Source organism: Lepus europaeus, chromosome 1 (genome assembly GCF_033115175.1).
Source record: "Lepus europaeus isolate LE1 chromosome 1, mLepTim1.pri, whole genome shotgun sequence".
Lineage (NCBI taxonomy): Eukaryota > Metazoa > Chordata > Mammalia > Lagomorpha > Leporidae > Lepus > Lepus europaeus.
The window spans coordinates 100,266,257-100,283,954 of NC_084827.1; the positions used below are offsets into that span (position 1 = coordinate 100,266,257).

The 17,698-nt window shown below is 44.1% G+C and overlaps 1 protein-coding gene across 3 annotated transcripts in view; it reads right to left on the reverse strand.

Moving 5' to 3' along the window:
- Positions 1–17,698, reverse strand: part of CCDC148 (coiled-coil domain containing 148) — a 288,961-nt gene that overhangs the window by 11,504 nt on the left and 259,759 nt on the right. For all 3 annotated transcript variants that reach the window (XM_062187023.1, XM_062187013.1, XM_062187032.1), the window contains one exon: positions 882–999. In XM_062187023.1, the coding sequence (XP_062043007.1) occupies positions 882–999 (118 nt within the window). The remainder of the gene's footprint in view (positions 1–881; positions 1,000–17,698) is intronic.

The following is a 17,698-nucleotide window of genomic DNA, read 5'->3' on the forward strand; positions in this document are numbered from 1 at the left end:
CAACAGACTTGAACTCACAACACCACAAATGTATATGGCAGGTACTATTTTTTCCAGTCTTCATATCAGGAAATGAAGCTCAAGGAAGTTATGGGCACGACCCAAGTCTCTTGTGCCGGTAAGTACCTAGCCAGGTCACACATACGTTTGAAGACATCAGAGGCCAAGATTTACCTACAACTCACTGACACAGAAGCCATTCCCTCTCAGCTGGGATAGGGCACCACTGAAGATCTTAGAATGTCAGGTGTCAAAGCTTGTCAGCTTTGGGTTCAAAGCTTTGAGAAATTACCAGGTAAAACTATTTTATCACATTTCTCAAGTTCTTAAATTCTTGTTCTTTACAGTCTACTTTCATGTACTTTTGCTTACTTTTATCGGGCAAGATCATGAGAGGATTGTATATATATATATATATATATATATATATATATATATATACACAGAAAAGGGTTATTTTAAAAAAATGTTTGAAATGTGCTTGCTAGCTGCGAGATACTTTCAAACAGAGGTTCCCACCCCAAAGAGGATTCTCTTACTCCACACGTTTGGTGAAGACAAGAACATCTTGGGACTAGATTTAGAGTTTCCTGTTGCAAATGGATACAGTTCAACTAATAAACTAGAGGTGATACGGATGTATTTAAATCTTAGGAGAGCTTTTTAAAAGGTGCTGATAAAGTTCTTTTAATATATTGAGAAACTGGAAATAGTTCAACATAAATCTAATTGCTTCCAGGAATGAACATTGGTACCTCAATTTGGAAAAATGACATTTTATATAGCAGATGTCATGAACTAAGGCCCAGCAATAATGTTATTAAGAGCACTTAGAAACGTTTTTCATAAACCACCCATGAAACTTTCCAAATGAAAAACACCTGTTGCCTAAGGGCCTCCAGCCGCCTCTGTCTCTCTTCTTCTTCGTGTGCTTCTTGGAGGGCTGCTTCCCTTTTCTCCATCAAACGCTTTTCCAATAAATCTTGTCTATATTTAACCCTTTAAAATAAAGCACAAGAAAGTCAAAGAGGAATCACAATAATCTTAGAGATAATATGGGTAAGGGCATAGAAAGGCATCTCCGAGGTGACAGTGCTGTCATACTTTGGTTTTACACGATTTTGGTTCATTTCTCATATCCAAACAATAAAAAAAGTATATTAAATGAAGTCTGCAGTAATCCTAATAACAACCAGAGAAATGCAGGAAAGCATGGAGTAAAATTCAGTTCATCTGATTTCTCACTGAAATAATTTTATTAACTCCCAAAGTGTCCAATGGCGGCCACCATGCAGCTCATTGGCTGCCTCACTCCTGAATGGTTAAAGCAGTATTTTTTTTTTTTGACAGGCAGAGTGGACAGTGAGAGAGAGAGACAGAGAGAAAGGTCTTCCTTTGCCGTTGGTTCACCCTCCAATGGCCACCGCGGCCGGCGCACCGCGCTGATCCGCAGCCAGGAGCCAGGTGCTTCTCCTGGTCTCCCATGGGGTGCAGGGCCCAAGCACTTGGGCCATCCTCCACTGCACTCCCTGGCCACAGCAGAGAGCTGGCCTGGAAGAGGGGCAACCGGGACAGAATCCGGCGCCCCGACCGGGACTAGAACCCGGTGTGCCGGCGCCGCAAGGTGGAGGATTAGCCTGTTGAGCCACGGCGCCGGCTAAAGCAGTATTTTTCTAAGTTTTAACACAATGTAATATGTTTAAAAAGGTCACATTGCTGATTAAATATTCATAAATTTAGAAAGAAAAGTCAAACTACTACAATAATATACCTAAATTATTATGCTTCCTGGAACTAAAAGTAAACCTTCTACGCACTGTCACTCACTTTGTCAAGAATGCCCTGAGTGGGTATGTCTGCATGTTAAGAAACTGTAAAAACAATTTGGGACATGCTCAATCGGACTTGCCCCAAATGGTGGAGTTAGAAAAGTGCCAGGGGATTCCAGTACAATCCCATCAAGGTGGCAATGTACCAATGCCATCTCACTAGTCCAAGTGATCAATTTCAGTTCACAATTGCTCACACTGATAGGTCTAAGAGTCAAAGGGATCACACAAACAAGACTAGTGTCTGCTAATACTAACTGATAGAATCAAAAAGGGAGAGAACGATCCAACATGGGAAGTGGGATACATAGCAGACTCATAGAATGGCAGATGTCCTAAATAGCACTCTGGCCTCAGAATCAGCCCTTAAGGCATTCAGATCTGGCTCAAGAGCCCATGAGAGTATTTCAGGCATGGAAAGCCAAGACACTCTGGAAAAAAAAAATAAGACCTAAATGAAAGATCTCTGCGAGTGAGATCCCAGTGGAAAGAACAAGGCCATCAAAGTAGGAGGTACCTTTCTCTGAAGGGAGGAGAGAACTTTGACTATGACCCTGTCAGAATAAATCGAAGTCAGCAAACTCAAAAGGCTTCCATAGCCTTGGCAACTCATGACAAGAGCCTAGGGAGATTACTGATGCCATAAACAAGAGTATCAAATTGTTAAGTCAACAACAGGAGTCACTGTGTACTTACTTCTCATGTGGGATCTGTCCTTAATGTGTTGTCCAATGTGAAGTAATACTATAACTAGTACTGAAACAGTATTTTACACTTTGTGTTTCTGTGTGGGTGCAAACTGATGAAATCTTTACCTAATATATACTGAATCGATCTTCTGTATATAAAGAGAATTGAAAATGAATCTTGATGTGAATGGAATGGGAGAAGGAGCGGGAGATGGGAGGGGTGTGAGTGGCAGGGAAGTTATGGGGGGGAAAGCCATTGTAATCCATAAACTGTACTTTGGAAATTTGTATTTACTAAATAAAAAAAAAGAAACTGTAAAAATTTCACTTTGACATCTGTAGATGGCAGCAAAACATGACTTTCCCTTAGCATTCTATTTTCACCTTCTTAAAATCAGATATTATAATAAAGAACATTCAAATGCTGATTAAGGCCCCCAAGCTCTTTGGGTCTCCTCTGTTGCCCCTCTTTGGACAGTCTCCTTTACCATCTCCTTGCCCAAATCATTCTTCAGTTGAATTATGGAGATGGGATTCATCTCCACAGGCATTTATCTCAGTAGGCTCCTGGGTTCTCAGGGGAGTCTGAGGCCATTGACTGTCATCTATCACTGTTGGTTTAGGTTGAATTTTCTTTGCAACATCAGTTACAAATGCCTTCTGCCCTTAGCAAGCACACCTGATTTTTTCATGGAGGTAATTTTTGGACCCTTTAGGTCTGGATTCTGACATGTGCTGAGTGCTCACTATGTATCTGGTCTTAGTGCTAAATGTTTTATATATTTAGCTCACTTCGATGTCACTGTTCTTTATTCCATTTTATAGACAAAGAAATGAAGGCACAGGCAGGTGACATGACTTCTCCAAAATATGCCCAGTAAGTGGCTGCCAGAAATCAAACCCAGGAAAACTGGTCTCAGAGCCTAACTGCATTGTTGCCCATGCAATTAACAATTTTGCTCTCTTGCCTTGATCTTTCCACTTAACTCTCCATATTCTGAATACCCACTAGGTGCCAAATCCTGAGCTAGAGATCAAGGGTACACAGGGAAAAAGACTCTGTTCCATTAACAGGGAGACAAGATATGTGTGAGGACGAAACAAGTCACTTTAAGGTGCCTTAAGAGAGGAACAAATAAGGCCCACTGGGAGTTTGGAGATGACCCCTAGATGGGTTTGGGGAAGAACTGTTGGGACTTAGCAAGAGCTTCATGGAAGAGGTGGCATCTGAGCAAGATCTCCAGGATTAGGACTGGGAGAGGCAAGGAGGGGTGAGGGTAGAGGGGAGGGTGCCTTCCAGACAAGGAAAGTGCAGGGTTGGCATCTGACAAGGGTTGCCTCTCTTGCTTCACTTAAGTCTCAGAGGCTGTGAGGAAGAGTTCAATGTGGCAAGAAAATAGAGTGATGAAAAATTATGGCAAAGCTTGGAGCACCACTGGAAGGCAGAGCCTGGCAGTCTCGGGACTTCCTTAAGAAGATTGACTCCAGGGGAGGAATACTCTTGGAAAACAGGCTGCTGCTGAGGCTACCATGGAAAGAGAAGTACAAGGAGAGAGGAAGAGAGGAAGGAACAGGATTTAGACAGAAAATCATCACCTCTTCTGATGGCCGAGCCATCCTCCCATCCTTTTCAATATCAGAGTTGGATCAGTGAAGACGCACAAATAGAGAGCATCCACATGCAGAAGGCTCCCTGTCTCTCGTGCTTCCATGTCATGGAAAGTGATTTTTCTCATTCTCTCCATTTTCACTAGGGCCTGCCACTACCTCCCTAATGAGGTTCTACTCAATTTAAGCACTGAGTACAAGCTAAGTGAACTACTGTGAAGGTTCAATTAAAAGATACCCTGGGATTTGACAATTACCATATGCTAATTTTCAGAACCTTTGGAAAGTTTCTCTTCCTTTGGGATATATAGGTTGCTTTGTCTGCAATAAAGTTTTCATCTGCTTTGAGGAAAACTAATGGTTGTTTCAGCCAGGGGACTTAACTAGTAAGAAAGAAATTGCAAATGAGAATAAAGCAATCACACCTGTGTCAGGAAGGCTGCCTCATAGTTTACTTGGAGGCTCTTCAACAGATATGTTAAGCACCTGCCATGCGTGAGGTGGTGTGCTAGGTACTGGCAGTACAACATCAGCACCAGAGACCTGCTCCTATCCTGACAGAACTGACAGTTTAATGGGGTTAAAAAAAAACCCAAGCAATTATGATACAGGGTGGCTTAAGCTGATGAGAGAGTGAGGACAGAGGCTAGGGACTTGGGACGTTTAGGGGAGTGTCAGAGAGGAAGTGCTCTGAATTTGAGACGGAAAAGGGAGCAGGAGTTCAGAGGGGAAGTGAGTAGAAAGAATGTTCCAGGCCAAAAAAAGAATAGCGTGTTAGGGCTCAGAGGTGAGAGAACATGGTTGGAGAACAAAAGAGATTCAGTATTACCAAAACCAAAAATTCAAGAAGAGATCCAGAATGTGAACAGGGAGGGGCCAGGGGGGCTGGCTCTGGGGCGTTTGCAAGCATGAAATCTTTTGAACAGGGTAAAATAATTATGTGAAAGCTCTCTCCTATAGTATAGAGATGGATGGTAGGGAAATAAGACCAGAGAGGGTACCCATAGCAAGGTTGATTGTTTCTGGATTAAGACAGGAGATTAGGAGAAGATAAGAATTTATAAGCTATGCAGGAAGTAAGAAGAGTTTATTTTATGAGAGAAGAAAGGACGGTTTCTGTCTTGCACAGTAAACAGTATGTTCTCTACTTGTTTGGGAACTTAGAGAAACAAAGAAGAGAAGGAAGTGGGTTTGATTTAGACATAAACCTGTCTTGACAAGATCTGAGCTGTTGAAATAGGTAGGCATTTTTTTATTATCACTCTTTAAAAGGCAGGGTTACAGAGAGAGGAGGATGGACAGATCTTCCTTCTGCTGACTCACTCCCTGAAATGACCACAATGACCAGGCCAGGGCCAACACAAAGACAGGGGCCAGGAGCTTCTTCCAGGTCTACCATGATGAGGGTAGCAGGAACCCAGGCCCTTGGGCCACCTTCCGCTGCTTTCTCAGGCACATTAGCAGGGAGCTGGACCTGAATTTGAGCAGCTGGGACTTGAGCTCGTGCCCATATGGGCTGTCATTGCTGCAGGTAGTGACTTAACCCACTGCACCACAGCAGAGGCCCCAAAATCTGGTAGGCAGATTGAGGCCACTAGGACAGAGCCTCTATCCAGGGTAAGAATGTACAATAAGAACACAAGTGGAACTAGAATTGATTTTCAAGAATTTTCAAGAATCAAAAATAATGCTTAAAAATGACAGAAAAAGAAGAAATGATTTAAGGGAATGAGAAAGATAAATGATCCTGAGAAGCTAAGGAGAGTGACATCAACAATGCCAAGGGCACTGGAAAAAAATCATAGTCTTAAGCAACTACTGGGTTGAATAACAGGGGGCCTTTGGTGACATAGGCAAGAGCAGTGAGTACAGAACTGGCTGCAGAATTACAGGTGGGTAAGGAAGTAAGAGGGGTGGAGGCAATTCCTTCAGTAAGACAGATTCAAACTGGAAACCCAGACACAGGGCTGTGCTGGAGGGAGAGTGGAGCTGATCTCAGTAGCTGCAGCTCCAAAGTGATGACCAAGGTTATTCTGATGACCTTGAAGATTTACCAAGGGGAAATTTGCAAACACGGGACACATACTCAAATTCTTCATTTCTATGAATGCTATGTTTTGAACTCAAATAATATTCCATTTACAAAGTGGAAACTCCTGGTACTTCTTTCTTCTACTCTGGATAGAAAATTTTCTTTCCCTAAAGAGAAGTGATGCAGAAAAATTCCTGGGAGACAGCCAAATACTCACATATTCATAGGGAAAGAAAATAGCACACAGTAAAGTCAATCATTTGGAAAATTTTCCACATAAATACTTTTAGCCATTTGAGGTAGCAGGTTTTCTTCAAATTAAACGTTTGCTATGAAAGTCAATGTCAGAGAGTGGCTAAACTCAGTAGTTTGAAAGTTGTGCCCTGAATTGCCAAACAGGAGCCATGGGCTCGTTCCTCAGTCTCTGGTATGCTCCCTGAATCTTCACAGGACCAAAGTGCTGCAAAAGAGTCATTTCCAACTTCTCTTGGGGAGGAGAAACATCATATTGTTCAAAAGCAACAGCTGCTGCGGAATCAGGCGCGGCATTAGCAATAATCTGAATAGGATTTTATTGAAACCTCCGGGCCTGAGTGTAGTTGAAGGAGCAGCAAGCTTTCCTGTAGCAACAGAGAATTTATGTGTTACTTAGGAGACTTTTTATGTGTATACTGCACTCTAAGAAAGTAGGACCCAGATACAAACGGTTTGGATACATCTTGAACTCTAATAATAGTTTCAGCTTTAATGAAACCTCAGCTAAGTACCGGGAACCCCAATATTATGAAAATCTTGGCCTGCTCCCTAACTGGAGTCACAGGTAATTTTGGTCTAAAAAAGAAGCTATCACTATACCAAGGAAGAGAGAATGCAGAATGGCTGGTAGTGGCAATTTCTACACTTTAAAGAAAAAAAAAAAACTTAAGCAGTAAACAAGAGATCAGAAACATATCTTAACCAGGGCACTCTAATCAGTGTCAAACTTCCCTCTCCCCACAAAATGTTTCAGGGAAGTAGTTTGCCTTTCAGAATTAAAGGCATTTTACAAACTTGCTGCTTAGTGTTTAAGTCATGTGGCTTACTCAGTAGTGAGCAAGCAATCATTAAACCGGTACCTGCTGGAGGTGCTACTGCCAGAGGGCTTTCGGCGGCAGCCTCATGGGGAACCTGTTTCTGCCTGTTGGAAAATCCACTTTTGGCTAAAATCCGACTCAGAAAGTTATTCTCACCAAATGGAGGGGACCTCTACATTAGCTTCAGGGTAACCCAGCAGGAAAAAAATGCATAGATCAAAACAGAGGTGGGCCAGGTGCCAGCACCTCTCAGATAGATAGGGCTGCCAGAGGAAAGAACAGCAACTGCTGAGCAGACATCCACACCGCAGGATGTCACCCCTCTTCCGGAGCAGAGAGACCCCACTCTGTGGGGGTGCTGCCTAAGGGCATAAGCTGTGATGCATTTCTGCAAAAAGCAGTGCGAGTCCCGATACAAGACAGTGACATCCTGGTACAGACGGGCATGGGGCAGGAACAAAGGGGACTCAGAATCTGCAGAACCAGGAGCAGACAAACCCATGCCAACTCCAAACAGAGACCATTCTTCCAGCTCCGAGCACCTACTGGTTCTTTTGTGAGGATATTAGAACCCTATTCTTTTTTTTTTTTTTGCCAGGCAGAGTGGTTAGTGACACAGTACAGAAAGCATAAAATTTACCATGGTAACCATTTTTTTTTTTTTTTTGACAGGCAGAGTGGACAGTGAGAGAGAGAGACAGAGAGAAAGGTCTTCCTTTTGCCGTTGGTTCACCCTCCAATGGCCGCTGCGGCCGGTGCACCGCTTGATCCGCAGCCAGGAGCCAGGTGCTTCTCTTGGTCTCTCATGCGAGTGCAGGGCCCGAGGACTTGGGCCATCCTCCACTGCCTTCCCGGGCCTTAGCAGAGAGCTGGCCTGGAAGAGGGGCAACCAGGATAGAATCCGGCGCCCCAGCCGGGACTAGAACCCGGTGTGCCGGCGCCGCAAGGTGGAGGATTAGCCTGTTAAGCCACGGCGCCGGCCTAGAACCCTATTCTTTAACTGATTAATGTATTCACTTAGTCAACATAGTTATTTAAGCACCTACTACATGTCAAACACTGTTCTAGGTGCTCAGGGCACAATAGTGGGAGGGGAAAAATGACCAAAAAAAGTCTCCACTTTGTTTTACATAATTTGTGGTTTGTTAGGTATATGTATGCCTAACTCTTTTTTTTTTTTTACTCTAGTAAAACATATAAAATCATTCTCAATAAATAAATTACTTTTGGATTTATCATAAGGTCCTAAATTACAGAAAACTTCTCTGGATTGCTGTAAAATGATGCCTCTTAGTTGTTGCTGTCAGTAGAGTCACTAGAACTTAAAAAAAAAAAAAAAAAAAAAAAAAAAAAAAAAAAACCTGATACTAGCGCTTGGTGTTTAGCCTAGAGTTTACGATACCCATGTCCCATATCAGAATGCCTGGGTTCAGTTCCCAGCTCTAGTTTCCAATCCCAGTGCAGGCCCTGGAAGGCAGCAGATGATAGCTCAAGTCATTGGGTCCCTGTGACCCGCATGCAAGACCTTGCTGGAGTCTTCACTTCCTGGCTCCTGACTTCAGCCCAGGCCAGGTCATTGTGGGTATTTGGGCAGTGGGTCAGTGGATGGGAGCTCTGCCTTTCTTCTCTCTCTCTCTCCCTCTCTCTCTGTCTCTCCCTCTGTCTCTTTTTCTCTTCTCCACCCCCTCCATCCTCTTCTCAAGTAAATATAACAAAATAAAAAACCTTCTGATCTCAGTCTCTCCCTTGGCTAATTATTTCAGAATCTGATGGTGGGGTCCAGATCCTGGTATTTTTTAGAAGTTCTCTCAAGTGTTTCCAGAGAACAGCCTGGGCTACACGGCCCAGTGGTTTTCAAACTTGAGTTAACATCAGAATGGCCTGGGGAGCTGGTTAAGCGCAGATTGCTCAGCCACCTCCAGAGTGGCGGATTCAGTAGTGGTGACATGGGTGTTCCTCACCAGTTTCCAGGTGATGCTGATCCTGCTGCTTTGGGGACTACACTTTGAGAACCAGGACACAGATAAATCTACAGATTAGAGGGACTCTCCCTGACTGTCATTACCAAGACAAAAACCACATACAAATTACTACCTAGGCAGTGTATGTATCTGTTTATATGTGCTGAAATGACAATTATATGCCTCAGGACTGACCTAAACTAGAAATTCCTGCTTGGTGATATCAAGGGAAGGATCTTTTGACCCCCATCTCTCCTGTCCCCTAAGGCCCCAACACAGGTGACAGACAGGTTTTCCCAGGGATCATGGCCTTCTCAGTGTCAGTGATGGGCAGTTGCAAAAATGGCTGATAGGGAATCACCTTTCCTGTGGTGGGCAAACACAGACATCATGACAGAGCTGAAAAACCTTGGGCTACTGGATGATGTTTAAAGGATCTATTCAGTAAGATCACAGAAGTAGGAGGAAATAACTTGAAGGCATCTTGACCTTAAAAAGGAGGTAGGAGCCATTTTCTTTGACAACAGTTCTTGCAGCTCCAAGTGGGTGGATATTTTATCACACTGGAAGCAGAAACCCATAAATGAGAGTGAAGTACATTTTCCTCTTGGTTGTAATCAGTTCCAACCTAGCTGTCTGAGTGCACTTGAATTAGAGGTGCAGAAATGTCAAAATAGAGACTATGGAATGAGGACTTGAACCTGCGACTTCAAAACTGGAAACCAGACAAGACGGGGAGAGTCACTGGGAAAACGCTACACATATCATATTAGTCATCCCCCGAAATTAGCCCAAAAGACATTGGTGCCACAATCTATCTTCTTCTTGATCCACTCCTGGTCCTTTCTACTTGTCTCCGTAATCCTTTTATATCTTTACATATTCTCAAAATTTTCCTAGACTACTTTCCAATAACAAAGTGGGGTGCAGGCAGTAAGATGTATGTTATCTGTACAGGATTAAAACTATAATAAAATCAACCAAATTCCTACATCTTGCCCCCTTTTTAATCACCACACACTAGCAAGTCCAAACAATGTTAGTGCACCTGATGGTGCTTTTAACTGCTGCTTTCAAGTTTTTCTTAATTGAAAACTGGTGCTCCCCAGGTGACCCTACTTCCATTGCAATCCCTTAAACAGAGGGTACCAGCAGACAGGAGGCTGCATTTTTCTGCCTCACAGGGATAATTTCAGAACTTTTTTCATTTCTATTTCCTCTTTCTATTAAGATTCTTGGAATCACCTAATGGCTACCCAGGTTGGCATTCAAAGTTAACTGAGACTTATGCAAAACTCTGTTCATACTGTCCACTGATCCTGCACTGGGCCCTACCGACCAAACAAACAGGATTTAATCACAGCAATGAAGTTTCGGTTGGTTGCAGAAGGCCCTGTAGCCTATTAACTAATGGAGCTGTAAACAATTAACTAGTTTAGCTGCAACCACTTGTTAGTTGATTGACAAATGCTGTAGCTAATTAAGTTGTTTGCTAGTTCGCACCTCTGTTTCTCTATAAACGCTTTCTGATCACATGGACTGAAGTTTTCAGAACTCACTTTGGTTCTGGGAGCTGCCTGACTTGTGAGACCATGTTGTCTTTTGCTCAAAAAAAGAAAAAGAAAAAAAAAACCTCTGAAGCTCTAGTTGGGCTAAGGAATTTCCCCTTTAAAGATTCCCTAAGACGTCCACCTAACTCGTGCTTCAATAGTCAAGCCTTCAGCCCATCTTGGAGATCAGCATTACCTAGAACTGCTCCTCTGCTAAAATCTAGAACTGAGGGATCCTATCCTATGACTTCTATCTCTAGAGTCAGCATCTTTACATAGAAAGGCCGAATACTGCACAACTCTAGGAAGTACTCAAATGGAGTGTGTTACTGGTTGCAGAGGGGAGGGTGGTTGCCAGAGCAAGTTTCGTGGGGTCTTTTCCTCAGCTCAGTATAGAAACAAAAAGGTAGAGAGGCCAGCACTGTGGTGCAGCAGGTTAATGCCCTGGCCTGAGGCGCCAGCATCCCATATGGGCGCCAGTTCATGACCCAGCTGCTCCACTTCCGATCTGGCTCCCTGCTGTGGCCTGGGAAAGCAGTAGGAGGATAGCCCAAGTAATTGGGACCCTGCACCCTCATGGGAGACCCAGAGGAGGCTTTGGATTGGCACAGCTCTGGCCATTGCAGCCAATTGAGGAGTGAACCATTGGATGGAGGTCCTCTCTTCTCTCTCCCCTCCTCCCCTCCCCTCCTCTCCCCTCCTCTCTCCTCCCCTCCTCGCCTCTCTCCCCTCCTCCCCTCTCCCCCTCCTCCTCCCCCCTCTCCCCTCCTCCACTCTCTCCCCTCTTCTCTGTCTCCCCTCCCCTCCTCTCCCCTCCTCTCTCCTCCCCTCCTCGTCTCTCTCCCCTCCTCCCCTCTCTCTCCTCCTCCTCTCTCTCTCCTCCTCCTCCTCCCCCTCTCCCCTCCTCCTCTCTCTCCCCTCCTCCTCTCTCTGTCCTCCTCTCCCCTCCTACTCTCTCTCCCCTCCTACTCTCTCTCCCCTCCTCCTCTCTCCCCCCTCCTCCTCTCCCCTCTCCCCTCCTTCCCCCTCTCCCCTCCTCCTCTCTCTCCTCCTCTTCCTCCCCCCTCTCCCCTCCTCCCCTCTCTCTCCTCCTCCTCTCTCTCCCCTCCTCCTCTCTCTCTCCTCCTCCCTCTCTCTCCTCCTCCCTCCCTCTCTCTCCACCTCCCTCCCTCTCTCTCCTGCTCTCCTCCTCCTCCTCTCTCTCCCTCCTCCTCTCTCCTCTCTCTGTGTAACTCTTTCAAATAAATAGATACACCTTTTTTAAAAAAATAAAAAGGTAGAAACCATTTGCCAAGAAGCCACAGCTAGCAGCCTGCATGTGAATGAAGGGCATTCTACTTAGGTCTGAGGGGCCCACAGACCCCCCAGCCCCACCGGATGGCCTCAGAGTGCCTCCCAGTTCTTCTCTAATGCTCTCATTTTTTTAACCTTCTTCAACCTATGACCTTAAGCAAGCTTTCTGATTTTGGGGGATATTTGTTAGCTACAAGACATGAGGCTCATGTCCTCATCCTGAGGCTTAAGGTCTATCTCTGCCTTTTCTCCCAGGTTCAGAAGCACAATTGGGCTTTCCTTCACTCTCTTCCCAACCTCGAATTACTGCACCTATTTCCTCAAAGCCATTGCATGCCAGCCTTTAAATATCTTGCCTTTTTGCTGTACATACATCTGTTCTAGTTCCCAGCCCTAACTCTGAGATCATACACACAGATGAAGTCAAACTTGAACTGGACATTTGAACCTCAGCTGCTTGAGTGCTTGAATGTGTGCGTCATGTTCCTGATCTCCCTCAGCAGGCAACCTTGCCTCATCCTTCAAAGAAAAGGCCACTCAGCATTCCTTCCCTCAACTTTATCATGACACGTAGTTACCCATCCTTTGCTCCTTTAAATCTGGGCCCCTTATCCCCTAAACCTAGTCATCCCTAAGCTGTTTCTGCAGGAATGTAATTCCCATTTGACTATTTCTTCAGGCTCTAACTACTCCCTTCCATGATATATTCAGCATATGAGGTGAGACATAGCAAACACTTAATTAGCTATAGCCTCCACCAATCAACTAGCAATTGGTTGCAGCTAAACCAATTCATTATTTACAGCTCCATTAGTTAACTGAGTACAACTGAGGCTCCTCCATTACTGTGACTTTCAAACTTCTTCAACTTGGGGGTGGTGGGGGAGGGAAGTATTTCCCAACTGTGACTCCCTTCAGAGATACTATCTCTTGCTCCCTCTGCTGCAATATTTCTTAATTCCAGAAGGCAGACCCTGTCTGTCTCTTCACTGCTCCTTGAGTCCCGACCCCTGCTGCAGTCTTGCCTTTGTCAGCTTCACTACACAGACACTGCCCTCCCCACTCTCTCCGGTGACTCCAATTGCAGATCCAGTGCTGCCTGTGGGCGCTCCTCCTAGTTAACGTGTCTGCAATACGTGGTACTGAGGACCACCTCCTTCTTGAGACGCATCCCTGTCTCTGCTTTTCTCTCCAGTGCCCACTGGCCCCTCAAATGTCTGATCGAGGTTCCAGTGTGGGTTCTTTTCTCAACCTTATGGGAACTCTGATTCTAACTGTAACTAAAGCACAAATATCTGCAACCTCTGCCTACTTCAAAGTCCCAGGTCTTTAGATTACTTTTTTCTTAAGATTATCTTTGGACAAAGCCCTCAAGTGTGACTATATTACATTATTGATGTAAATGCACAGCTGCTGCATTGGCTAGATGTGAAAATTTAGGAGCAAACCTTATCCCAAATTAAACAGAAGGCTAGAAGTCCTCCTCGCCTAACAGAGGTGAGCCACATGGTACACTTAGTACCATAGACATGGCCAATAATCTCCCTAGAAAATTACTTAGGCTTCACTCTCATCTTGAAAGTGGACAATTAAGTTTCCAGTGCTTAAAATAGCTTTTGATGCTGCTGCAACAATTTTGGCCTGAGCACCTCCCCCCCCCCACACACACACACACATAGGAGTTAGTCATTTTGGCAACTTAGAAATCTAAGTACTCAGTGTGTAAATCTGACTAATACCACTTCCTGGGACAGAGATAAATCTGTGTTGAGTGATTGAAGTGACTTGTCATTTGGGACTGTTAGCTAGAAAACTCTACAAGCTGGGGGATGTCTTCCAAAAATAATGACTCTAATATTAGGGTAGCTTATTGTGTTACCCCCTCTTTCTAGCAGTAATTGGATACCAGAACCAACAGCCTACTAAGGCCAAATCTAAATTTTTATAGTTAAACCACATTGTGGTAGACAACTGTTGCTATCTCCTGCACCAAACCTAGTTAAATCAGCCCCTTCACTTGCAGAATTGCCTTTCCTCATTCCATGTAGGTCTGTCCCATTCCTAGTATTGGGAGTTTAGATGTGACCAGACATAGTTAATAACGATTCATTAAAAATACGACCACAGGCCGGCGCCGCGGCTCACTAGGCTAATCCTCCGCCTTGCGGCGCCGGCACACCGGGTTCTAGTCCCGGTCGGGGCACCGATCCTGTCCCGGTTGCCCCTCTTCCAGGCCAGCTCTCTGCTGTGGCCAGGGAGTGCAGTGGAGGATGGCCCAAGTGCTTGGGCCCTGCACCCCATGGGAGACCAGGAGAAGCACCTGGCTCCTGCCATCGGAACAGCGCGGTGCGCCGGCCGCAGCGCGCTACTGCGGCGGCCATTGGAGGGTGAACCAACGGCAAAAAGGAAGACCTTTCTCTCTGTCTCTCTCTCTCACTGTCCACTCTGCCTGTCAAAAAAATTAAAAAAAAAATACGACCACAGTGACTGAGGGAGCACAGAGCTTCAGCTGAGCCAGCTAGACTTTCCCTGGGTTTTGTATGTGGATACTGTATGAAAGCTTTCTCTTGTCTCTTGTCTCTGTGGTTACTAAGCTAGGAAGACATAATTGAGCCTTATGCTGCTTGTGTTCTTGCCCCTCCACAAATACAAAGAAATCCCTACCAACGCACAGGTAGGATATGACCAAAGAGGTACAGTGAGAGCAGCCTGAAGACTGAGTTCCTCAATCAAGACCCACTTCTAGGTTCCCATTCTTTTTCATCAGTTGGTTCCCTTTCTTGGCAAAAATAGTTTGAGTTAGGTTTTGTCAGGTGTTTCTGAGGACTCCTATCAAATGTATCTTCTATATATAAGGCAATGCGTCTGTATCCTCTAGGTCTTGAACCGCGTGTTCCACGCAGCAATTGATTGATTCATTTCCCAAATTGCTGGTCCCTGGAATGTTAAAGGAGGACTCGGTGTGGTTTTTGCCCAGTTTTATCTGACAACTGAAAGATCCTTTTTTTCTCCAATAGAATGCAGTTTGGGAAATGTTACTATTTCATGAGCAAGTAGGAATGTTCAAGCAACCTACTGAGCAAGACACATGCACTAGTGGGTTTGTATCATAGTTGGATTTTCATGTCCTACTTCTCTGAACTGAGCATCTTCTGCATACAGTGGCCATCCTTAATCACCTTTAACCCCAACAGCTAGCGAAGTATCTGAAAAGGCAGTACACCAGCAGATGAGAGGCTGCATGATGAGTAAAATTAAAAAGTGATGGAAAACATCCCGCTAATTATCCTAAACTGTAGATGAATAACAGGATGCAGGAGTCAACAAAATAAATTAAATATGCAGTCTCCTGTTAGGGCTAATTAATTTATATTACTTCATATGAGATTTAATCACTTGAGAAATCACTTGAAAGAGAAAAACCACTGGGGGAACAAATCTTGTATCTAGTTTTTCTGAGCAATCTAGAGCCATGCATGCTAAGAACTCAGACCTGCCATCCGTGATGCAAATCTGCCAGCACTGTGACTTTGGAGAAGGCAGCACAGTAGGAATGACACGTTGGCTGTGAGAAGTTTATTATGAAATTTAACAGCCCACCCAGGCAGATCAGCACTGTTTGCCTAATTGCCACCATACATTCACACCAAGTGCCAGGTACACAAATGTACCAATCGTATTTCTACCCCCAGAGCAACAGGAAATGTGTATTTAGTAAAGGCAGGAGGAGCCTAAATCTGGATTTTGAACATAGTGCCCACACAAGCCTTCTATTTTTTTTAAAAAGATTTATTTATTTATTTGAAAGTCAGAGTTATACAGAGAGAGGAGAGGCAGAGAGAAAGAGAGGTCTTCCGTCCAATGGTTCACTCCCCAGATGGCTACAACAGTCGGAGCTGCACCGATCCGAAGTCAGGAGCCAGGAGCTTCTTCTGGGTCTCCCACATGGGTGCAGGGGCCCAAGGACTTGGGCCATCTTCTATTGCTTTCCCAGATCATAGCAGAGAGCTGGATTGGAAGAGGAGCAGCAGGGACTAGAACTGGCACCATATGGGATGCAGACACTTCAGGCCAGGGCGTTGACCCGCTGCACCACAGTGCTGGCCCCAAGCCTTCTACTTACCAAATGAAGTCACAGAAGTGACATGCCTTTTGACACTAAGTTGACAAGGATTCTTGAACTTGCAGGTGGCTTATGGTAGATAGTTTAACTTCACAATTAATGGGTCTTGCATTATAAAAAACCTTCAAGATGTTTTACCTGTGATCTTATCAGTGTTACAAGAAGGAAATTCATGTTCAGGGTTTACCTTCCAACAGTAAATCTTTCTTTAAATTTTGGATTAAATATGAAAGTAAGCATGTGTGTTAATAGTTTGATTGGATTTTTTAATGAAAATTATCAAACTGCTGAAAATTTCACTGTCTTCAGAATCATAAATATTGAGAGAAGCATTGTTTTAGCATCAACATTTAAGGAACATACTAATAAAATATCACTGCTATTAAGGTTTTTAAATGTTCAGCCTATTTTAACCTTTAGACATTTTGAGAGGTGGGTTTTTCTTTTAATTGGTCTTCTGGAAGTAGCTGATGCTGTTGTCTGATGCTGTTGAAATTGGTTTGTCTGCAGCAGTAATGCTGAATGGCTTGGCACTGAGATCACAAAAGAAACCCAAGCCCTCTACCGCAAATAAACAATTTAAGTAAATAAGAGTAATACAATTTGGCTTCTCTAATACTGTTTGAAAGTTCCCCTTACAGTCTCTTTCTTCCTTCCCAGGTCTCTCAGAACTTCTGTAGAAAGCAAACATCAAAAGGACCAAAGATTTTTATAGCGACTCAGCCACCCACAGCAGTAACGTCAACTCTGATTTTCTCTCAGCCAAGGAAGTGATCAGCAGAGAAGCTTTGCAAACAGTCTCTTAACATTTGAGGTTTTTTTTTTTTTTCCCGTTTTTAAAAAAAACTGTTCTGTGTAGCAGAACAGTTACTTTCATAAACACTTTCCAGGGTTCTGTTTTCTTTTCGAATAACCTTTTAAATCCCCTCTCTAAAAGCCTTATAAAATATTTTCTTTGCTAAAAAAGTACTTGGGGAAAGCATTTTAAATATGCTTTCAAAAAAATGGTAAAACTTATGTATTGGGAGTGACTTTTATAATGCATTTTTTCTTCCCTTGACTCCCTCAAATACTGACTTCTGCTGGAGTGGGTATTTCAAGGAGTTCTCCAGTGACTCCATGAGGCTTACCCCACTCCTGCCCCTCCACCATCTCCTCTGTCTCAGGATTCAGCCTTAGGCTTGATCTCTTAGGGTACTTTTCCTCTTTAGAGTTAGATGTCTGCATACAGCAGTGTACCCTTGTCTAGCAGAGTGACCCCTGCTGCTTGGATCTCATGGGAGGGGGCCATCCTTGTGTCTGGTGCTGAGCTCTGAGCCTGTGCTGTAGGTTTTTTCCAGTAAGATACTAAACGTGCTATTCTAGAAAAGACAAGAGGGAAAGATATGGCTTTGTGCAGAGCGTAAGCAAATTCACAACACTGAGAATATGATCATGGGTTCTGCTTGATGGTGGAAACATTTCTACAGAATACATCAATAGGTTATTTTGTTGTGTGCACTATCATAGAGTGTGCTTACAAAAACCTAAGGTACCAGGA